Source organism: Nelumbo nucifera, chromosome 4, assembly GCF_055504915.1.
Source record: "Nelumbo nucifera cultivar China Antique chromosome 4, China Antique-T2T, whole genome shotgun sequence".
In the NCBI taxonomy this organism is placed as follows: domain Eukaryota; kingdom Viridiplantae; phylum Streptophyta; class Magnoliopsida; order Proteales; family Nelumbonaceae; genus Nelumbo; species Nelumbo nucifera.
Genome location: NC_142652.1, coordinates 15889668 through 15913276, shown reverse-complemented (window position 1 = coordinate 15913276; position 23609 = coordinate 15889668). Strand labels below are relative to the sequence as shown.

Genomic DNA, 23609 nt, shown 5'->3' with positions numbered 1-23609 from the left:
ACTGTATTGTACTAAGTGCGTGCCATCTCTCGTTCCCCTCCTTCATTTTGGGTATTATATAATACTATTGTACTATCAGCCAACGGCCAGTGGCCTCCCTCCTCAAGTTTGAAATACATGTATTCTATTCTATTCTAGTTTGAAAAGTCATTAGGGTTTGTTTGTTGAGTTTTATTATTATTATTATGATGGTTTAAAAATCAACAGAGCGACAGTAATGGTTAATGACTTAATGTAACCCGGCTCGCCAGTTGCCACCACATGAAGCAATAATAATGAATGAAACAATTTATGTTTACATTTTACATTTACATTGAGAAAGAGAGAGAGGAGCGGAGGACATGAAATTATAGATTGATTGGGAATGGGGACCTCGTAATAAAAGAACACCCATGTAAAAGGAGAAGGTAAGGCGCTCCCTCAGACCTCAGACCTCAGACCTCAGACCTCAGACCTCAGATCTCAGACCTCACACAGACAAGAGGGAGAGAGAGAGAGAGAGAGAGACAGGGGCATTGAATTGATGAAAGGAGAAACGGAGGAAGGTAAAAGTTAGGTCACGAGCAACGTCACCTCCCGTTAAAAACATCAAACGAGATTTTTAAGAGAGAGAGAGAGAGAGAGAGCACAAAGCTCCTATTGTTCAACGACCTACCATTATTCTTTCGTGGATTTCAGCGTAATTTTTCAAATTCCTTCATACGCGCGCGCTGAAATGCATGCTATCCCCATCCCCACTCCGCCCATATACATTCTATTCTTATATTTATACATCCTAAAATTCATTTTCTATGAAGTCCCAAATAAAAATAAAATAAAAAAGGTCGGTCGCTGGACGCTAGAGGCTTAGAGTAGATAGTGGCGGATTGGATTGATTTACTCTAATATATATCTGGATTCCCCTGCCCATATTTCGAGTTTTCGAATTCCCATCTGTTGTTGGTTGACGGCCTGGCCTGGCTCCATGATTCACTACTACTCTCTTTTGATCCAACACCTTTCAAATCCTTGCTTGCTTTTCCGCCTCCTAATTACTCAGATCCGTTGCCGTCTCCCTCTGTCAATACGTACCCTCCTTTCTCGAGCTTGATTTTCCCTGCGCTACCCCCATTTATATTCTATTCAGTCGGAATCGGATCTACTCCACCCAACTTGAAATTTTGAAAAGAGCAAGAGCCAAGACGAGAATTTCCCTCTGTTTCGTTGCAGAGTCAGAGTATAGTCTTCAAATGGCTTCCGATATTATCCTCTTCTTCTCCCTATGCTTTTTCTGTTTAACACTCTACGTGTAGATCTCTCCATGTCTGCTACGGGTCTACCATTGCCTTTTTGACGATTTTTAAGACAAAAGTTCTTAAAGCAGTTCCATCCATGAAAAGATAAGGCCCGTCGATCTATCTACTCACTTCACACGTTTTCGATTGAATCCAGATCCGGCCTTTGATTTTCTATTTTCTTCCAGGGGCGACTGAACAAAAAAAGGTTAGAATCCTAGGCAATCTAGATCCCAAACTAACAGAGTGTCTCAGAGCTTCGATGGAACAACTCCTCTTCCCCGTTTTCAATGCTACAGTATCTGTAAAGACAATCAACCGGGAGACGACGAGTTCCTTTCCCCCCTTTTAAATACATTCTTTATTCATTTTATCTACATGATCAGAAAAGATCTTGCTTTAACATGCGACTTGATCCTCATAAAAGAGAGCCAGAGGAACACATAAACACTGAACAACAAACAATGCCCAGTATGAATCTCCAGGAAACTCCCAAGTCTGAGACCACCACCAAGCAGAAGGAGCGACACATCGTTACATGGACACAGCAGGTTTCTTTTTCTTCTTCTTCTCCTCTCCTCCGCCTCCTCTGTTTTTCCTTTCCTTTTCTTTTTCTTAATTTTTACTTGCATGATTCTATCCCTTCTGCGTTTTCTTCTCTTCTAATTTCTCCATCTAATATAGAAAGTTCCTGAAATGCAGGAGGATGATATACTCCGGGAACAGATTAACCTCCATGGAACTGAAAAGTAGAGTTTCCTTCAATTCTGTCAATGCTTCTCTAATTATTGATGAAGAAAAGTGTTTTCCTTCTAGATGATTACAGTTTGCGGCTCAACATTAACCTTATTTTATTCATGTGTATGCAGCTGGGCGATTATTGCATCCAAGTTTAAGGACAAAACAACCAGACAGTGCAGGAGAAGGTTGATAATTAATGATACTTTTACTGTTTTACATCCCATTGTTGTTTGAATTCCAAAGTAAATTGTTTTTTTTTTTTTCGTTTTTCTTTACCACCTCAAGTTTAAGCTGATTTATATATGGATGATACTGCCCCAGATGGTACACTTACTTAAATTCCGAATGCAAGAAGGGAGGGTGGTCACCAGAGGAAGACATGATCTTATGCGAGGTATTTGTTGCTAAAGCTGTGCTTTATTAGTGTTTCTGTCTCTCAAAAGCATGACTTTTGGCCCTCTTTCCAAGGAGTTCTCAAACTCCGTTCACAGTTTGTCTCTCACTCTCTGGGAATAAGAGGTGTCTCAGTGTCTGAGTGGTATTTACATTCGGGAGCGACACTTTAACGAGTATTATGAGTTTATGACTGGTTTGCTTTTGCCATTTTTTTGCTCGTATCTCACAGCAACAACGTCCTCTGTTTCATAAAAGCAGGTTATCTGACCTTTCCTAGAAAAAATGCTAGAAATCCTCAAAGAGTTTTATCCTTTTATGGATGAGATAATCTTTACGTCGTACTTGAACTCCTTTGCGAGGATCTATCTCGCTCCCCCCATTCCCCAATCTCCAGAGTACATTGCGTTTTTGTATCTGTCGCTAATTTTTTGAAGTACTCTTGATCCAGTGTTCCGTTTGGTTTCACACCATGATTTTGCTGTTTAGATACCCAGTAGGTGGTTCGTTTTTAATTACTTTAATAGTCAATAGTCATCCAGGATCCAGCTAATATCAACAAGTTATTTTGGGCCTCTAACTTTAGAAACATGGATCTCTCTCTCTCTCTCTCTCTCTCTCTCTCTCTCTCTCTCTCTCTCTCTCTCTTTTCTTCTAAAAGAAACCTTATCGAAAACTGAAACTACGCCCTCGTCACTTTTGAGTTTTGAGGATGGCGATTTCCTGGCCGTCAGGCCCGTCACTGATGTTTGTTATCTAATTGTCCAAATGTAAGTGCAGGCTCAGAAGATATTCGGTAACAGATGGACTGAAATTTCGAAAGTGGTTTCAGGCAGGTAAACAAACTTACTTTATGGTGTACGATATTTTCCTTTTCCTCTTTAATACATCACTATCATCCGCTTTATATCTCTAATGGCATTGGAATACTTGAGTCGTTATTGCTCTCCTGGTGCAGAACGGATAATGCTGTAAAGAACCGGTTCTCCACCTTGTGCAAGAAAAGAGCTAAACACGAGGCTTTATCAAAGGAGAACAATGCTTCATACATCAACCCAAACAATAAGAGGATTATATTTCAGGATGGTCTTGATTTGGGCAACGAATCAGCTGATTCCACAGCTCCTTGTAAGAAGTTGAGGTACTGCAAAGATCAAGTGCTTCTTTGTAAATGACAACAGGGTCCAATGCTTTACATGTAACTCTCAAAGTTCATGTGATGTAGGACCTACATCTCAGATCTCTCAGAGAACAGCACCACCAAAAGAGGACTAACCAAGGAATGTGGAGTAACAAAGCTTCAGCAGATAAGACCTCCTTTTGCAGTATTGGTTCAAAACTTCCATAATGTTGACAACTTGCCACCTAAGCAACATGTCAGCAACAAGAACCAGGAACCCTGTAAATATGGTAATCTGCTTCTCAATACCTTTATGTCTTTTCATAAAATGAAAGAGCATCTAGGTAACATTTTTGCTCAAATTGGCCTGTAACTAAAAATGTAATACAGTGGATCGATGAGAACAGCAACATGGTTAAGAAGGGCATACAGCAGACAGCACTCATAATCTTTATCCTTAGATTTATTACCGCCATTAGTTGTTTCTTTTTCCAATATTGAAATATCATTATTTATGGAAAAAAAATTGACAATTCTCCTTTCTGATCCAGAAGTAGTTGGGAACAACAAGGCTCAAGGAACATTTCTTAGAAGGGATGATCCAAAGATCACTGCTTTGAAGCAACAAGCAGAACTACTCAGCTCACTTGCACTGAAAGTTAATACAGAGAACACCAACCAGAGTCTTGAAAATGCTTGGAAGGTGAGAATAAACTTAGTTTGCTAAATTTTCATTACAGATAATTCAAAGCTATTAGCATATCTTCTAATGATGTCAAGCTTCAAATTTAATATTCAGGAACTCCAAGATTTCTTAAATCAAACCAAAGAAGGTGATCTGAACCCACAAAAAATCTCTGAAATGGATTTTCTACTTGAAGATTTCAAGGACTTACTAGAGGACCTAAAGAGTAGTAACTTGGGAAGTGCGCCTTCTATGAGGTAATAAATATGCTGGTTTCAGATTGAAACAGGTCTACCGGTCACAGAGCATTCAACTGATGATTGTTTTATGGTATAGGCAACCTGATTTTTCTGAGTCCCCAGGGAGTTCTGAATACAGCACTGGGTCGACTGTCCAGTCCCATGCAAAAGGTGATAAAACTGAACAACCTCAAACTGAAATATGTTCACCAGACCAGTATGGTGGTGTTGGGCCAATGCCCATTCATAAAGAAATACAGAATAGTGGTCGAGGTTGTGAAGACGGAACCTGTTCAAGTATTACCCAAGGTAATCCATCTAGCAAATGTACCTCCTTTTTCTTCTTTTCCATTTATTATATTATCCCAAATTGGACATTAAAAGAATTGACTTTGCTAAATACATGCTTTGTACTTAAAATATTGATCTTACTCCAGCAGGAAAATTTCTCTCTTGCAATGAGCTGAAAGACAATGATGGAGTTGTTTTTACACTGGCACATAGTGAGTTCAGCTCACCTCTTCAAGTAACCCCACTATTCCAATCTTTGGCAGCTGGAATTCCAAGCCCAAAATTTTCAGAAAGTGTAAGTTGTTCTAATATTCTGATCTTTGGACTCTCATACAATAAAATGTGAAGGTTATGGCCTCTAAATACTGATGGTTCACAAATGGAATGGTAGATTCTCACATTTTCTTCTATGCATCTTTTTATTCACGATGAAATGAATAAACAAGCAAAGCATTTCTTTTTAAAAAAATGGTTCTCCACAAGAGAAGGAAAAAGGAAATCGGACAACCCCTATATAGCCATTGTACCAAACATTGTAGAAAGCACTATGTTCAATTTTGTGGATAGTCGGTTAAAACCATCACTGACTTGTCTCAAACAATGGAAAACATAGAACCTAAAAATCAATGCAGTGGTCACTGACTTGGACAGAAAAGAATTATGTTCAATTTTGTGGATAGTCAGTTTACTGTTCCAAAGGCCATAATCTCACTATTTCATATCTAGAATTTATTTTCTCTTTTCCCATGTATTCTGTTGCAAGACTAACTCATAATTTGCAATGCATTTTTCAGGAAAGGAACTTCCTACTAAAAACACTTGGTATTGGTTCTCCATCTCCCAACCCAAGCACTAACCCTTCCCAACCGCCACCCTGCAGAAGGGCACTACTCCATAGCCTTTGACCAATTTCTGTTCATGTCTACTTGCAGAAATTTGTGTCCTAGGAAATTCTAGCCCATCTTCACAATCTAATTCTCTGGAAATATTTTGTCTTGTCTCTTCAGTTCACTGTCCATGTCTCCCAGGCCTTTCCGACCCCTTTCTTTACCAAAAGGCCGTTGCAAGATCTGCACCTCAAAACTGTGATTTAGAATGTTTTAATACATTCTATTGCCAATCTGATCTTACAATGTGTTCTGCGAGGGTTATAGGCCTGAATACTCAAATTGAGTTCCAGTGTGTCTGTTGAATTGCTTGATTTTTGTCCGAGTCTTCTATAAGGTTGTGGTTGTTGGTATTCTGTTTTTTTTTTTTTTTTTTGGGCAGTCCAGTTTTGGGTCTTCGATTTGCGATTTGTACATAGCATGCATTATACAACCTTAGTCTTTTTAAGAGTGTAATTACACATCGGTAATTTGGGCACCTCCCATACATTGTCTTAGAAAAAAAAAATAGTTAAAGAAAAAGAGAAAGGAAAGGAGGACCAACCAGTTGAAGTTGGAGTCCTATTGATTTGATTTTGGTGTGCATAGGATATAGAATAAAAGTTTCTTTTTTTTTCCTTCTTTCTTATTAAGCTGGGTTTTGTCATGGATGTAACTAGTTGATGTAACTTACTATATAATTGAAGAGGAGAACGTGATATTGGCTTTGTGTGTACGAATTTCCTGTATCCTATTTTCTTTTGCGGGATATTCTTTTACTTTTGATCAATATTTCTTTTCTTTTTTTCTGATATTTTAACGAACAAATCTATTAAAAAAATCGAGAAAATTCTCCATTACAAAAACACACAAGGAAGTGAGGAACACCATAAAATGGAGAAAGAGAGAATCTCATCAACACTGTAGTGATAGTTTCTTTTGCCCTTTCCTCATTAAAGAGAACGTCGAGTAAAAGAAAGAAAGGGAAAAGGTAAATTACTTACAGTCATCACCCAACGTTGTCTCTGTTCCGGTGCGAAGACACAGTCTCTCTTCCCTTCTCTCTCTCTCTCTCTCTCTCCCTCCCTCCCCGAGGACAGGTGATGTTTGTGGAAGAAGAAAGAGCTTCTGAGTCTATAACTTGGAACGCCAAAATTTTAGGCGCGCGAGGGAACTGGGACACCCATTCCATTTGGCTTTCTGTTTGAAGTCAAATGACATGTTTGCCACGGGATTCCAATAGGAGTACGATCAACCGTTGCCAAACTTGTAGACCCGGGGTAAAATAGTCATTAAATTCTCTGCCTCTTCGTTTCATTCCTGTTACAGTCGCATTACATTACCGGAACTTTGGGACTAATCACTAATGGTCCTAAAATCTTGGTTTCGGACATTCTGGATCCATGATACAACCTGAAATATTTGAAATTTCAGGATTTTGGATAGAATATTTAGGGTAAATTTCTCCAATCACATTATTCTATATAAAAAAAAAGATTTCTCCAATAACATTTGTCCTAACTCCCATAAAAAAAATGCACCAAAGTTTGTTTATCCATCCTTTCCACAACCTCTACCTGAAACCAAAGATTAGAAAATTTTCCGATTTTTCTTGGCTATTTCTTTATTTTTGGAAGGCTGGTTATTTCTTTATTAAGGCCCATTTGAGAGGGTTAATATAAATAAGTGCTTATCCTAATAGGCGCTTATTAGTGTTTGGTGAAAAAGGTACTTCTTTCAAATGGGTAGTATTGATTATAAATATTTTGAAAATTACATGCTTATAGAAAAAAGTACTTGAAAATAAGCTAAAGATTTTGGCTTCTTCAAAAATTGGAATGGATTTATTTTTCATAATAAGCACTTGTTCATTTTTATACCAAATGCACATATAACCTAAAATAAGTGCTTAAAATAAGCACTCTCAAACGAAGGCAAAGAATTACGATTGATAATGGGAATCATGAGGATCATGAGGACGAGGAAGAGACGTTTTTTGGCCATTGGATTAGGATCCTCTCAACGCACAGTGAAAACCTAAGGCTCAGTTTGGAAGGAGTACAAATATAAGTATGTAGAGTACAAATACATACAAAATGTAAGGTTTTGCATTCTACTACTCCTTCCAATCTGAGCCTAATGAAATAAAAACATTTTAACTGTTAAAAGCATTAAAGGTTGGCAGTGGCAGACTGGCAGTAGGCTGGTTGGGTTGGTCGGGCTGGCATCTGACCTGCATGAGAATTCCAATTCTCGGACCAAATGAAGCTTGGGCTTCCCTTCAGTTCAGGTAATCTTTTCCAATAGCATGTTTCTGTGTGTATATGCGCGCACGATGCATGCGTGTTTGTGCATGTTCTCTAACGCCCGTGTGCTCCCATCCATTTGATACGCATGATTATATTTCTAGAATTAGAGGAATGAAAATGCAGTCTATGAAACATCTGTGCAAAGCAAATTGATTTTCTTCAAAGACAAGATTGATGGTGGTTTAACCATCCCACTTGAATAACAATGTGGAGTATTATTATTAAGCTCTTCAGAAACCTCTGGCAAATCAATGGCCTTCTTCATGGTGCTTAAGCATTGTATGTTTGTGAAGACTTTTGGAGTAATATAGTGGGACTCCAACCTCATTATAGCAGCTTCTAGGGCTTTCAGCCCCCAACTAAAATGATACAGTTATAAATGTGATCATGTGAGACCCTGGATTCTGGTACTGAAACCCATAATATGATTCATAAATTAATTGGCACTTCAGAAAATTCAATCATGCAGGTTATATAAATTTAACAACTGGAGACTAGTTTACATGTCAAAACTGCAACTTTACACCAAGTATATATCATGAGAGATCCATTCAAATTACATTGATTGATATCCCGATTAAACTACCTAAAATGAAGGGAACACTAACCTCAAGGCTTAGACCCATATTGTAACAAAAAGAAGATGAATGTGTTAAAAATAAGATATCTTTCGTCACATGGGTTTTTTCCTCTGTAGTCTCTGCAGCTTCCTCCACTTGAGGTAGATCTGATATGACAACCCAGAGAAAACCATGAAAACACTACCCCATTGCTTTTTTGAGAGAGGATTACCACTCAACAATGAAGACACCACGATGCTCACAAACTTGCGGGTTGTAGTAATGGTAGTATTTGCAAGTGAGCCAAAGCGGCTTATAGTTAGGAAAATGAAGTTCTGCCCCACTGCTCCACACAGACAGTAGACAAAGATGTCCCATGCAGCCTCAGGATGCTGCTTGCAGAATCGGATTGCTTCATATCCACTTCCATGTGGCCAACCAAACATGTATACCATGTTATATATGGTGCCCCATAGATTCATTCCCAGCATTATATCCCAAGCACTTGTCTTTGGATACCTATGTATGAGGATGCATTCTGGTTAGAAACATGTGCATCTAAGTTGCATTTATATATTCAGCAATGATGGATGTACATAGTAAACAAGACATGAAAATGCATGCATGAAAAACAAAATGGGCAGACTTTTGATTCTACAGATGACAAGAATATGTTGCTATTGCACGTAATACAGATTAGATTACGAAATTGGCTTGCCAATTTGGTTCCTATTAATACAGTTTCTCATTCTTTGTGCCTTTTCTTTTTCCACTTAACCTTTTTTAGCCTTTAACCCCCCCCCCCCCCCCCCCTCCTGATATGTATGTGGCTTTCACAAAAATCCAGATCTCTAATTAGGTGTGAAGCACCAAAATTCAAGCCAGCAAAAAGAAAACTTAAAACCCTCGAATATACCCTATTGGCTTTGAGACTACATGTCTGACCAACAGCCAAAAGCAGGCAGTTAGTAAATGTTTCTATTACACAGCCAACTTGCTAATTAAAAGGCACAACGAGACCAAGGCATGGACCTTAGAGTGCTAATGAAAGATGACCAAGAGTACTGCAACTTTATATATTATGCCCTATAACTCCTTATCCCTTAATCAAAATGTGATTTTTTTTTTTGGAAAAGAAAGTTTAGATCTTTATTAGAAGGAACAAAAGGGCATTTACACCCAGGCATAATGACAACCTGTTGCATTCTTACTTATAATTGTGGAGTGATGGCATGGAAAGCCTAGGGGGAGAAGTATCTCTTCTCATGCAGTGTGCAATTTTGACAAAAGATCAGCTGCTCTATTTGCTTCATGTGGAGTATAGTAATTACATCTATAAACCTCATACCCTCAATTTCATAGAGTTCATGGAGCTTACCATGGCCATTCAGCATACCGAAATTGTGAATTTTGCTCTTATGAAAATGTAAATTTTGTTAAGACAGAATAAAGTGACCTTTTTCTGATAAATGTATAAAGTGACTTAAGACATTGTCCTTTTCATGGCATAGTCTCTTTATATATTCCTTAATTGTTAAGAATTATTTTTATATAAAGGCATACAACAACAAACTGGAAAAAAACAATATCAATAGATATTTCCAAATATGGAAATCGCAATTTTTTCCTGGTAATCCCGACATGAATTACAGAAATGGTAATTTTCTACAATGGACTAAAGTTACATAACTGAGATTATCAATGGAATTTTTAGCTAGCTCTTAAACTGTAATACCTTGCTGTTAGTGAATCCTGAGTTGCATTTGTGAATCCATCAAAAGCTAAGTTCAGGAAACAAAGACCATATCCAAGGGGTGCATTTGGACGGGCTAGCTTGCTTATGGTCTTTGAGCTAGTCTGTAACCGAGCAAAGATAAGTAATTGTTAGAATTAAAAATTAACAGAAATACCAATTTAACTTTTAAACTGGTTTAAATCAATCAGTGAACTATCTTGCTGGTGCCAAAAACATAAAACCAACAGCTGGTAAGGTGGATTCTATGACTATAACTCAATATAACAGTGCCTCACCTTTAAAAGTGCAAATGCAGATACCCCTCCAGCAACAAGGAGAGTGCATACATACTCAGGAAAAGTATATTTAATTCCATAAACAAGTGTTCCCATCAGCATCACTGCATAGAGGTCAAGCATCCACTATTAATAATAAGCATCATTACTCATAAAGTTCTTGATGTGATATGCATCTTTCAACCTGATCTACCAAAAACAGATGACTAGAATGCACTTGCGTGCAACAATGATTGGACGTGTCTAAATTTCAGAATTAGATCCAAATTGTGGATATTCTCAGTTGGGGCACATGAGGTGCTTGTATATGTCCTATATACCATGAATTGCACTGTATTAGCACGACAATAACAAATGGACACTGTTTACAAAAATCCCTTATTCTATTCTAGAACTCCTTTGCATTCTCTTATTTTTTAAGTATTTCATGTGAGGATCAGTTGGGGAATGGGTGGTGCTGGGTATATGTTCTATATACCAGGCATTGTACTGCATTAGTGTGACACTAAAAAATGGACACTTTTTACAAGAATCCCTTATCCTATTCTAGAACTCATTTGCATTCTCTTTTCTTAAAGTATTGCATGCAAGGATCACTGATCACTGAAGAATGTTGAGTAATCACCTGGAATCATTTTTGAGGATTTTGCAAGGACCTGCAGGTAGAATCAGGTAATAGAATGAGAAGATCAATTTCCATAATTAGAAAAAAACTTCACAAAATTATATTTCAGAAGAAAATTATTGGCCTAAAGGGTGGTTGGTTGACACTGCAGAAATTATGGGACTTACTCATGCATGGAAGACGTGATTAAGTAAAGGTTTCATAATTGCAATTATCATGACAAGCATTGACTTGTACTTCAATACTTTCCCAATCCCTAATAACACCAATTTAGCAAACTAGAACTGGATGGGAAAAATGTAGTGCTGCATCTGGCCTATGTCATCGGAGAATACAACTTAGGCTTAAAAGAAAATTTTATAAAATGGTTATAAGACCAGTAATGTTATATGGAGTATTGGATAGTCAATAAACAATGTGTCTAAAAAATGAGTGTAGCAGAAATGCAAACATTGAAATGGATGAGTGGGAAAACTAGAAACATAAAAAAAAGAACACATTTTTAGGAACTTAGGAGTAGCCCCAGTAGGTGACAAAATGAAGAAAAGTAGACCAAGATGGTTTAGTCACATGCAGAGAAGACCATCTACAGCGCTAGTGAGAAGTGCTCAATTGCAAGCAAGGTTCAAAATTTCGATATGATACACCCTGTATTGGGCATATTGTATCATATCATTGGGGTTCTGATACACCTGTTTACAGGTGTTTCGGGAACCCCCTTTTTGTAATAAAATTATAGTAAAAAGTAAGCCCAAAAACCAAAATTTGAAAAAAAAAAACAGCGAAGCGTGTGGTTTAAGTTCTGATACACCTCTGCCGATACACAGGGGCGTATCGATACTTTGAACCTTGATTGCAAGTCGAAGGGTCTAGAAGAAATTGAGGCAGACCAAAAAGGGTATGGGTTGATGCAGAGAGAAATGACTTGAGGGCCCATAATTTAACAATGGATATGACAATGAACACAGTGAAATGGTGGAACATGATTCATGTTAGTGAACCCCAAATAGTTGGGACAAGGCTTAGTTCTTGAGTTGAGTTGAGACCCTAAAGGCACAAAACAGAACCTGAACAGAGTTAACTACTTTAGGAGTCCACAACTCTATGCTGAAGAAACAATCCCATAGCAAGGTTCCAATCCATCTTCACCAAGTAACCCGGTAATGGTTCAGACTGTCCACAAGGGGCTATATTCCAAGTAGCACCAAAGTCGAATCAGATAAACAAGCGCAAGGTGTGGATTACAATTAATGAAGATTTGAACAGCAAGACTTCATAATTCATAATTGTCTTAAAATATAAGAAAGACAAAAAAAATGTAACCAAAAGCATATTTTTCTCCAAATATCACCAAATGTTAACATTAAACTATTAGCCTACTGAAAACTGCAGAAACAGATATTCTAGCTTCAAATCTTATTTAAACAAAAGAATACCTCAAGTGATGTACAAAACAACTTTTAAAAGTTTTAAGTGATGTTAATTCTTACAGTGCTTCCAAAGGAAACACAATTCTAATATGATGTCACAGCTGCAAATATACCAAGGATTTTAGGCGCCAAACCTTTTTTTCTAAATAAAGGCTATTGCTGGTGCTGTATCTTTCCATAAAACTAAGGATTCCTTAGTCTTATATATTAGGTTCAAAGTAAGGATTCCACAGCCACTTTCCTTAGTCTTATATATTAGTTTCCATAAAACTAAGGATTCCACAGCCATTTTCCGAGGAGGGCATTATTCTTCTCTTTTAGGTGTCCGATTCCCAACCCTCCAGCCTCTTTTCGCTTGCAAACCTGTTTCGAAAAGAGCAGGAAATCTGTCCTTTAGCAGGCCACCTTCACACCAGAAATCCTTCCAGAAGAGAACCCTTTGATAATTCCCAACCTCATACTTTATTCCTTTTAAGAACTGAGAATCAATTTTTTGAATTGCCTTCCATACTGAGCAACCATATGAGGATCTAGAATTCTCAGTCTCCCAATCTCTTGCTGTAGGACCATACTTTGCTGAAACTAGCTTCCTCCACAAACTGTTCAGCTGATCATTATACCTCCAAAGCCATTTCCCAAGCATTGCCATATTTACTTCCCTTAGTTTTCTAATGCCCAGACCTCCAACATTTTTGGGTCTTCTGACTGACTTCCACTTCACCAGATGGCATTTATTTTCCATATGTTTAGATATGACTTGGCATTTGAAATGTCAATGAACAAACAGACAAGTCTTAATTTATGTCCAATTGTACGGAAAAAAAAAGATAAATCCTAATTTGAGGAATTTTCTTACAACTATTCTTTATTTTGTTGTTTGCATCATGTATATCCTTTATGACGTTCAACTATTATTATTCTGAAACTTTGTGCACCATAATTCTCAATTTTATTTAATTTTTAATTAACAAAGCAAACGACTGCAAGGATTAAGCTTCATCCCTGAGGATTATGCTACATGTTCCTGGAGGTCCTACTAATGGCTTGTGTCATGTGTTGCTTGTGTTACTGTTATGGCTCCCTTAGATAAAAGACAGCCTCTTCAGAGAAAGAACCCAAGCTAGCCCACCTTATGTTCAGAACTAAAACAATTATAACTTTAGCAGCACAAAATTTACAACTGAAAGGCCAAGAAATTACCTGGGTACATCAAATTACCCAAGATAATATAAACATGTCAAAATTACACTAAAGTAACACAAATGAAGCACAAAATAGAAAAAATAGAAACACACAAAGCTCAAAAGAAAAGTTAAGCATGCCTGTGCTGGGTAACTGATGTACTTTAATGCTTCAATTCCCATAGCTGGACCAATTGTGTTGGTGATGCCAGCGCTCCAATAACTCCACCAGGGAGCATGACCAGCACTACTTCTGGACCAGAGCTTTATCACTATTTGACAAAGATGGCAGGAAAAATGTATGAAATATCTTCATTATCTTCTACTGAAACTAGCATGCTAGTACAAGGAAAAAACAATTAACCAGCTAAATCATATCAAGCAAGTGAAGATAAACTTACTTATAAATGACCAGAATAGGCAAACTACATTTTGAGCTAAGTTCAAGAATGAAAGATGTTCAAACCGTTTCCCATCTGGTCCAAACCGCTTGGTGGAACTGAAAACAGGATAAGATCATCTTAGTAAACTTGCTACATTTTCTATAAACTGACATTATACTGTAAAACCTTCTTTGGATCCCAAGGAGACAAGTAACTTGCTCCAAAGAAACATAAATAAGAGGTATACTAATACTGAACAAAGACTTAACCATAACACTTCATGGTGGCTAAATAAGGACTCCTCTACGTCCCAAAAACAGAAGAAACAAAAAGGTATTAAGTCTTAAGCTAATGCACCAAAACTCAAAAAAAAAAAAAAGAAAAAACGGAAAAACGAAACACTTTCCATATCTGAATAATTGGCATGGAACTCTGAAGCATTGGAAAGAAAAATAAAACCATCATATTCTTGTCAGCACAAAAAATAAAATAAAATAGGTGGGGAGCGGGGAAGAAGCCAATATATTGAACTGCTGCTAAATCACCAAAGCTGCAACCATTGTCATACAAAAAGGAATGAAACTATTTAGTTCCATCTACGTGGAATTATTAATTGGGTTCCATAGGCCTTGCGATTTCTCTTTTATATGAGTAGGATCATACATTTTCATTCCTTAAAAGCATAAATCGTCAATTTTCTTTCCTTATTAAATTAGTATTTTACTATAAAAAATCAACATATTTGCATTCCATTCCCTAGTAGTCTCACGATGCAAAACATGTCAATTGCCGAACAGAAAGATCTCCGAAATAAAAATGGGTCTGTAAAATTCTAAAGCACTAAACTCCCATGAATCCAAAGGAAAAGGTCAAAAGAAAAGGGCAAAAATTAAACAAAGATAATTAAATATAACTCTGGTACTCACACAGTTTCCTGAAGAACTCCTTGAGTTATATAAGCTGACCAAATTCCGGCTATGCATAAAACCAATACCAAAACACGGCCAACGCCGGGGACGTGACCTTCCATTGTGGTTTAAACCTCGGCTGTATGAATCCCGCGACGAACACTGGCCGGCTTTGTCTTCTGAAATGGTTAACGAGGAAAAAAAATGTGTATAGAAGAGAAGAAGCAGGTGGAAATCTCGAATCAACAAATAACGGCAACACCTAACCCATTCCGCGGGTGGTTTTATTTACAGCAGGCCATTTCGTAATTCGTGTCATTGATTTCGTCGTGTCTCCTTTCTATTGGATAACTGATATAGTTCTGTGTTCCTATTGGCTGCATTTCGGACAATCCACGTATACCCTTTTATTGTTCAAGGTTTCGAGGTATCAATTCTGGCCCGCTATCGGCCCGACCGGCCACCGGCTTTTTAGGTATACCGCATTCCGGCCGGGTTTGGGTTATTGAAAGGGAAAATTCAAAATTGATGAGATGAACATTGGACAATTCTAAGTTTTCTTTGGTTTGATCTGAGCACTGTCACTGAGCTGAGGAAAAGAAGCGAAAGTAAGGAGACCATCTACGCAATCCCATTCTTTCCTCCACAACCATGGGCGCTGCGGCTTGATCTCAGCAGCAATACACCGCCATCTCTTCTCTTCTTCATCCTGTTAGCTTCCCCTGTTCATCCGCTGGCTCAGGTGAATTTATGTTCATCGCCAGAATCACATCTACTCCCTTCTTTCAGATCCCATATGTTTTTTTTTTTATTTATTTATTTTCGTTGCATTGATTTGGTTTTCTGATCCCAAATCAATTAGGCAATTAATCAGCAATTTTCGTAACACCAGTGCTCAACAGTGTCGTTTCATTGATTTGATTTGATTTGATTTGTTTGACCTGATTGTGCTCAACAGTGTCTCTTCTTTCTCGGTCGTTTTTACCTTAGTACTTATTCTACCTCACATTAGGGATGTATAATGGTGGTTTTCTGCTGCTGGCTGCACTGATATATTAATAATGGTTTGTTAACACCAAATGCTTGTTATAGTGCTTCAGAGAGACTATCAAGGGAAGACGTCAAATAGAACCTGCCTATTCGTTCCTACCTTACCCTTCCACTAGACTAAAAACCTGCTTCACATTGTCCGTAATTCTGCTATTTTCAATATAAAAAATGAAAATTTATGGTTTCTTCCTGTACGTATCTGTTGGCTTCAAGTGCAACAATGTCCCTTCAACACATTCTGTTCATATATTTTCTATTCATGATATGATATCATAACCTGCAGTTAATTATCTTGATAGAATGTTAAGCAAATTGGCAACATGTATGATTTTCTTCACACACATGTGAAGAAAATGATTATAATATCATTTTCATTTTTTTTGTTTGTTCCTTTACATCCCACGTAATTCATGACTTGTCTGAAAGAACTGTAACATGAGCCACTCCAAAAAAGTGTGATGACACCCTTTCCAGTTGCATATTACATATGATAAGTGACTTTGTTTATAAGGATGATGAACAGGGTCATAGTGTCAGTTCTTGGCTTCTTGCTCTGTTTATCTCATGTATTTCATATTAGTCTGACAAGTGCCAGAGTGGGTTCGAGTTTGAGAGTGGCTACCTTGTGCAGATAAATAAATAAAGCTAGAAGGTCCAGTCCACCCCCTCCCAAGACCCCCGATTGCCAGGATCAATAGGGCAATGGACCTTGTTTTCAAGGGACTCTCATGAACTATTCCCAGAAAATTGTGGTGTGTCTGACAGCCTCTTGACTTGTGGCATGTTGCATATAATATGAGCTTAATTTATATGTATTTTTTATCAATCCCCTCTTTGTTTTCCCATGTTTTGCACAAAGATTCTTTCAAGTGTCTCCATTCCTGAGCCTATCTCACAATTAGGAGCACGATCCTAATTAATTTGAGCAGATATGGTACTTACACAGCCCAACCCCAATTTGATACAGTCAAACCTGAATTTTTGCATGCATTGGACTATGATTTTGAGGCTTTGTGCTGCACCAGGGCTTTTCCCTAGGTCATACCAGTTAGCAACTAATGAAGGATTAAATGCAAAATTAAATGCGAGTTGATGAAACTAATGAAGGATTAAATGCAAAATTAATCTTAGGGAAATGCCCTAGAAGGAAGAGGCTTTAAAATGAGTAGGACTAAAACAGGGTATATGATATGTAAATTTAGTAATAATAGGAGTGTAAATCAGGATACACTTAGGATTGGAAACCAAGAGATAACTCAATGTGACCGTTTACGGTACCTTGGTTCAATAGCTCATAACAAGGGAGAGATTGAGGAGGATGTCACCTAGAGAATTAGAGCAGGTTGGGCAAAATGGAGGGGTGCATCTGGACTTTTGTGTGATAGGAGAACACCACTTAGGTTAAAAGTACAATTCTATAAAACAATTGTAAGGCCAACTGTGTTGTATTGAGCAAGGCGTTGGGTAATCAAGAAACATGTTCAGAAAATGAGTGATAGAAATGTGGATGCTAAGATGGATGAGTGGAAAAACTAGAAAGGATAGGATTAGAAATGAATCCATCCATAGAAACCTAAGAGTAGTTCCAATAAGTCAAAATGAGAGAAAGCTAAGATGGTTTGGTCACGTGCATAGAAGACCACCAACAGCTTCAGTTAGAAGAAGTGATTTATTACAAGTGGAAGGGGCTGGAAGAGCTAGGGGTAGACCAAAAAGGACATGGGTAGAAGTAGTAAGAAATGATTTAAGAATTAATAATTTAACAGTGGATATGGTTTTAAATAGAACAGATTGGCGAAACAGGATTCATGTAGCTGACCCCATATAGTTGGGATAAGGCATGGATGATGATGATGATGATGATGATGATGATGATATCACTTGGCAACTGATATTAGAGAATCTGATTGTCTTTTATTTTGGTAGTCATAAAGAATCTAACTCAGTTTTGAAAAACTTAAAGTAGCAGAAAGTAATGCAAATTTGCAACCAGCTCTGTTGCCAAATTGGGTTGAAATGAAATATGAATTGGGGCACCGGCAGTAGCAAAAAATGCACTTGAAATCAGATTTAATGCCAAACCACAAGCCATGGGACCCAAATCTCCACTACAACTAGCCAGAAAACTTACCGACTGAACCACCAACCTCAAGGCCCCTCCATAAAATGTGAACATGCCAGTGTTTGAAAGAAAAAAAATGAAACATCACATCAATTGGTGTTTGATTTAAAACACTGGTGTGTTCACATTTCATTGGTAGTTGCATGTGACAACGATTGCAGGAAATCTTTTCACTTCAGAAACCTCTCTCTCTCTCTCTCTCTCTCACTCACTCAAGTTGGATCTGGATAATTGCCTGAGTCCAAGACTCCAAGGCACAAGCTTCAGAGATTCAGATGAGGGTGTCGATTTGCTACATGGGTTTGGATGTTTGATCTGTGGTTGACCTAACCTAACCCAGTCTATGTTATGATTTCTTTCTTGTTCTGGTCTTAGAAGAATGTAGTTCATTACTAGTGATATACTGTGACAACTTGTTTTCAGAGTTTGAACGACTGACAGAAATCTTCAAAGGCCAATGGTTTCTCTGTAATTACTTTGTTTATTTGAAAGATCTCTACCAGGTAATTTGGAATCACATTTTTAGTTTTCTAATTTTTTTAAGAGCATTAAAGAGCGACTCCATTGTTGAAGTGTCTATTATTGGTCTGCATGATCCGTTTATTCCCTCTATCAATTAGTTGTTCCAATTGGTTCCATTACTTGGGCTTTGTTTGTATCTTCTCTTTTTTACTTAGATGTTTTGAATATCTTTTTCATATATATTACTTCTCTTAATTCAAGTTGCGCACATGCATTTCACAATCTAGGTTGTGCATATTTTGTATTTTCAAAGCTTCAGATTGTCTTGTGGATTTGGAAGGTTTTAGAAAATTTTGACCTGGCAATCCTTCATTCTGTTTTTCAATTTTCTTTGGTTTGAAAATGTTTATCTCTGACATGGTTTGGTGGATTAAAATATAAAACCTTAGATTCTTAATGATTTTAAGGAGGCCCATCAGTTTTTAAATTTTCTTCTTCACCTGTTGTTCACTCTGAATATGTTTGAAAATTGAGACTGCTGAGGGACTTTCTGAATGTGGTACTCTTTGTAGATTGCTGAGGGACTTTCTTGCTTCCCTCTTTTCCATGAATTCCTCTCTGCAGATTCTGATGATGTTTGAGAATTGAACTGATCTGGAGAAGAAGCCTAGCAAAATGGTGTTGGTCTTAGCCCTAGGGGATCTTCATATCCCTCACAGGGCACCTGATCTGCCTGCAAAATTCAAGTCTATGCTTGTCCCTGGCAAAATACAGCACATAATATGCACTGGAAATCTTTGTATCAAAGTATGTGCTCTTTGTGACTCTTCTTTTTTCTTTTGGTTTCCTTTTAGTGTATATATATTCACTTTGGTTTTGGTATTCCTTGTGTTCTTCATCAATTAATTTGCTCCTTTTTCTGGTATATTAGAGTGAGTGAATTCTCCTTAATAATGAGATGCAGTAAACTGGTTCTGGAATTATTGCTTTGATTGGTTATCTCATATGAATCAACAACCTTGTGATGAGTTAGAGTCTGGAAACATAGGAATCTCCTGTTACTGCATACAACCTGGTCATTCACTCTTTTAGTACCAGGATTTGAAACATCAGCAATAACTAGGGTGCAGTACTGGACTTTGATTGTTATTGCTATGGTAGTAATAATGCATTTAGAACAGTTAAGTATTTATTCATAATTTTTGCTAATTTTATAATTCTAACATATTATTAATTAGGAATACATTGTTTTAAAAATGCATTCCTCAAGAATGGAGGAATTCTTGAGGAATTCTAACATATTCTAACATTTAGAATATGACATGTGTCTAGGGGTCTGATTCAACAAGATGAAAAAGAATAAAAAAGACTTGGGGACACATCACTATTAAAACATTTCCACAATGTGTGAATCTCATCATCACTATACTTATAGAAGATAGCATAATTAAATATAAACCCTAATGCTTTTCACCTCAAAACATTCTATAAAATAAGGTGAAATTTGTATTATATATTAGATCTTCATTTATATCAAAGAACCAAGGAAAAATAGGAAAACCATATCTTCCCTCAGGAATCTGAGTGTTGGAATCTGACACATGCCCAAACACAGATCATCATTGTCATCATCATCATCCAAGCCTTATCCCAACTATATGGGGTCAGCTACATGAATCCTTTTTCACCATTCTGTTCTGTTTACACACATGCCCAAACGCAGATGCTTTGTTAAATGAGGACAGTGCATGTAACACTGATTAATGTATTACTGAAACGATACTAAAATGCTAATGGGCTGAAAATAACCAGAAGACAACCATTCTGATTTGAATGGAAATCATTGTTTATGTAGTGTATTTGTGTGGTTATGTCTTGTTCCTGGATGGTTATATGGTTTCATCTTTGGCTGAATCATAAGGGTTGCATGGTTATGATCACTTTATCACAATGAGATTTTGACATGGATGTACCATGTAGGATCATCGTTTTTTTTTTGTATTTTCTTCTTGCATCTGTGCCAAATTTATATATGATGGCCTGATTTGAATTGTACAAGTTTGACTCTATCTCTCCTGCAACCATCTTGTTCAGTCAGATATTAAATGACTTCTTACTCAGATCTGTTTGTTAGAATACTGCAATAGATGATTCTTTTCCAGGATTCTGTTTATTGGACTCCACTAGGATTTAGTGTCCATCTCATATATGAATGTTGCTCTCTATTCTCCAAAGCTAGGCATTCTCTGACTTGTTTCATCTCTTAAAGTTCATTGTTTCCAGAGATATATGGTCTTTGCCTTTTTTTCTTCATTGTTCTCTTAAATTAATGTTGAGGCAAAATTATTATCTATTAGGGGGTGCTCAAGTTGTTTATCTCTGTAGTCTGTACATTTTAAATATGTTTGGAATTAAATCATTACACCTTATAATAGGAAAAATGTCAAACTCCCTATCTTTTGATGTAATACTATTTCTGCCTGACTAAACCATGTATATTACTGTCTATTCAGTAATGGTGTTGTGATGCTTTAAGCAGGAAGTACATGACTACTTGAAGAGTCTTTGCCCTGATATGCATGTCACTCGAGGTGAATATGATGAAGATGCACGTTATCCAGAGACAAAAACACTTACCATTGGTCAATTCAAGCTTGGGCTATGCCATGGTCATCAGGTTTAGTGATCCTTTTGTCTCTATGTCAACATGTCCTCTTTGTCCAGTTATTCTTTGCATATTTGTGTAATTATATGAAATTCTCAAAGAATCTCTGGGAAATTGTGATTATAATCTTTGATAACATCAATGCTAGAAAAACTATACATTCTTCTGGTGAAAGTTTACTCAAATACCTTAACTGCAGACCTACCATTACCTAAAGTGTCCAACCAATGTGTCTATAGGTTTGACAAGTAACAGATATTATCAGGATCCTGTGGAAATGATAGACATATATGGACCAGAATGAATATGTAACCTTCTTTAAATAAGTTAGGAATAAACTGGTGGGGGGACAACAAACAAGCTTGAAGGTAAATTACAACATTAGGGAACACACAACCAACCTATCCCTTAAGTATTATTCCATGATGATGATCAGATGATCAGAAAAAGTAATTCATAATTTTATTAATTTGTAAGGTGACTCATTAAGGACTGAAATATTGGCTGTCTTGAAGGGAATCCAAAAAGATAAGGAGCTGAATATCAGTAAGCTCAATCAAAGGGGATTCAAAGCTAGTTATAAGTTGGCTTCAAAAGGAAGAGGAGATTGGATGGCGTGGCTTTTACAAGGAATGGAAGTGACTTTTCAATGGGTGAAAAGAGATGCTAAGAGAGTTTAGCCAAACAAGGGGTGGGAAGGAATCGGCTGTTTTGGACATTGTTGTAATCTGTATCCACTTTGGGAGAGATAAGAGAGTTTAGCTCTCCCCTTCTTCATCTATGTACCTCTTTCTGTTTTATTGATCTTAATGAATCTGATTCTGTTATTGATAAAAAAAATTATTAATTTGTAAGTTGAGATACTCCAAACATTCAAGGACAGGAATGCAGGAGACAAAATAATACCTGGCTGGCCACTCATGTATTCGTGTCTCTATTTTTCTCTGTTTGGATGCAATATTGTCTTCTGTCCTTGTACAGAAAAGAAAAAGATCTATGATAATTTATTTTTTCTGATAATTGTCTTGGATTCTAACTTCATTAAGGTACATTTTTAGTTTAAAAACTGAGCTAGTTTCATGGGTTCTATGGCCATGTGCCTTTTACATCACAATCCACAGAAGCACAAAATGTAAAACAGGGATTTTTGTGCCTATGTACAGGGTTAAAGTTGTGCTAGGTATTATCCTTTTGTAGTTTGAGGCCTCCATGCTGCTCACTTCTGTTATATTAGCATCAACCTTACCAACATTAACACAAGGAAAATGGATAAGCAAGTAAAAGAGAAGAAATGTTTATAAAAAGGTAGAACAGCTTGCTAGGTTCTGTTTGAGGAGGGAAGCATCAGGACAGAGCTCTTAGGAAACACTAGTGACTCTTAATGTTTAGGAATTTCATTAATGATTTACTATCAATTCCATGCTCCATTGTAATTTTCATAAAATGCTCCCATTTACAGCCCTGTGATCCCAAGGTTTATTGTCCATCTCTATCCCCAAAATTATTGAATTTTCCTAGTTATTGCTTCTGGAAGTACATGGCATTCATCTTTGATTTTAAATATACTCTTTTTGTTCGTTGGTTGTTTTCTGTTTGGCAATCTATAGGTTATCCCATGGGGGGACCTGGATTCTCTAGCTATGCTCCAGAGGCAATTGGATGTGGACATCCTCGTGACTGGTCATACACATCAGTTCAAGGCCTACAAACATGAAGGTGGCGTTGTTATAAACCCAGGATCTGCAACTGGTGCCTACAGCAGCATCACCTATGATGTCAACCCTAGCTTTGTTCTCATGGACATCGATGCCCTTCGTGTTGTTGTCTATGTTTATGAACTCATCGATGGAGAGGTGAAGGTTGACAAGATTGACTTCAAAAAGACGGCAACAGCTCACTCTGCACACTGAAGGAAGCTCTTTTTGGTAGTACTAGGTGTTTGTTCTTCTGCTACTCTTTAAAATCAAATCCATGTATTGTGTTTGTGATGCCATACGCTTTGATTTTATACCAAATTCAGGGATGTTGAACCAGGTGAGGAGAATTCAATTGGACATTTATAGCTTTATGCACTAATAATTGCTTGTTCTAATTATATATAAGGCTTTTTTAACAGAGACAATATGACATTTGATCACCACTCTTTAGCTTACTACTTGTAAGTTCTTCAGTATAATAGTAAAATCTATGAACTCTATATTCATTGGAGTTAGGTTTATCCCATGTAGCCCTACAACCACTCTAAAAAGTAATCATTACAGTTTCAGATTTCAG

General features: G+C 37.2%; 3 protein-coding genes across 9 annotated transcripts; 2 read left to right on the top strand and 1 right to left on the bottom strand.

The window, feature by feature from the left end:
* The first annotated feature begins 607 nt into the window (after positions 1-607).
* On the top strand, positions 608-6345 carry LOC104586765 (transcription factor MYB124-like). 4 transcript variants are annotated; one of them, XM_088886571.1, is made up of 12 exons: positions 608-1825; positions 1977-2023; positions 2144-2200; positions 2337-2409; positions 3189-3244; positions 3367-3549; positions 3634-3818; positions 4083-4231; positions 4328-4470; positions 4550-4761; positions 4893-5038; positions 5538-6345. In XM_088886571.1, the coding sequence occupies exons 1-12, from the start codon at positions 1679-1681 to the stop codon at positions 5646-5648; spliced, it is 1509 nt and encodes a 502-aa protein (XP_088742697.1). In that variant the 5' UTR covers positions 608-1678; the 3' UTR covers positions 5649-6345. The 4 variants fall into 4 exon arrangements, with proteins under 4 accessions (XP_088742697.1, XP_010242411.1, XP_010242410.1 ...); XM_010244109.3 differs by having other exon boundaries at positions 612-1825; positions 4890-5038; XM_010244108.3 differs by having other exon boundaries at positions 612-1825; positions 4080-4231.
* A 2013-nt stretch (positions 6346-8358) lies between these two features.
* LOC104586764 (UDP-galactose/UDP-glucose transporter 3) lies at positions 8359-15306 on the bottom strand. The gene is made up of 7 exons (XM_010244106.3): positions 15055-15306; positions 14147-14244; positions 13887-14017; positions 11135-11165; positions 10510-10613; positions 10214-10335; positions 8359-8997 (listed from the first exon to the last, which is right to left on the bottom strand). Exons 1-7 carry the CDS (start codon positions 15156-15158, stop codon positions 8592-8594), a joined length of 996 nt encoding a protein of 331 aa, XP_010242408.1. The 5' UTR covers positions 15159-15306; the 3' UTR covers positions 8359-8591.
* A 264-nt stretch (positions 15307-15570) lies between these two features.
* On the top strand, positions 15571-23457 carry LOC104586763 (vacuolar protein sorting-associated protein 29-like). Of its 4 annotated transcripts, none has more exons than XM_010244103.3 (5): positions 15572-15778; positions 18632-18711; positions 19243-19477; positions 21210-21347; positions 22943-23457. In XM_010244103.3, the coding sequence occupies exons 3-5, from the start codon at positions 19346-19348 to the stop codon at positions 23243-23245; spliced, it is 573 nt and encodes a 190-aa protein (XP_010242405.1). In that variant the 5' UTR covers positions 15572-15778; positions 18632-18711; positions 19243-19345; the 3' UTR covers positions 23246-23457. The 4 variants fall into 4 exon arrangements, with proteins under 4 accessions (XP_010242404.1, XP_010242405.1, XP_010242406.1 ...); XM_010244104.3 differs by having other exon boundaries at positions 15638-15778; positions 19295-19477; XM_010244102.3 differs by lacking the exon at positions 18632-18711 and having other exon boundaries at positions 15571-15778.
* The last annotated feature ends 152 nt before the right edge of the window (positions 23458-23609 follow it).

Coding starts and splice junctions, on each gene's coding strand:
- LOC104586763 (XM_010244102.3), top strand. CDS start 19,346: ATGGTGTTGGTCTTAGCCCTAGGGGATCTTCATATCCCTCACAGGGCA. Junction 19,478..21,209: donor CTGGAAATCTTTGTATCAAA/GTATGTGCTCTT, acceptor TGCTTTAAGCAG/GAAGTACATGACTACTTGAA. Junction 21,348..22,942: donor GGCTATGCCATGGTCATCAG/GTTTAGTGATCC, acceptor GGCAATCTATAG/GTTATCCCATGGGGGGACCT.
- LOC104586765 (XM_010244107.3), top strand. CDS start 1,679: ATGCGACTTGATCCTCATAAAAGAGAGCCAGAGGAACACATAAACACT. Junction 3,550..3,633: donor GCTCCTTGTAAGAAGTTGAG/GTACTGCAAAGA, acceptor CATGTGATGTAG/GACCTACATCTCAGATCTCT. Junction 4,471..4,549: donor GGAAGTGCGCCTTCTATGAG/GTAATAAATATG, acceptor TTTATGGTATAG/GCAACCTGATTTTTCTGAGT.
- LOC104586764 (XM_010244106.3), bottom strand. CDS start 15,158: ATGGAAGGTCACGTCCCCGGCGTTGGCCGTGTTTTGGTATTGGTTTTA. Junction 14,018..14,146: donor CCTATTCTGGTCATTTATAA/GTAAGTTTATCT, acceptor TTTGTCAAATAG/TGATAAAGCTCTGGTCCAGA. Junction 8,998..10,213: donor CAGGATTCACTAACAGCAAG/GTATTACAGTTT, acceptor CCTCATACATAG/GTATCCAAAGACAAGTGCTT.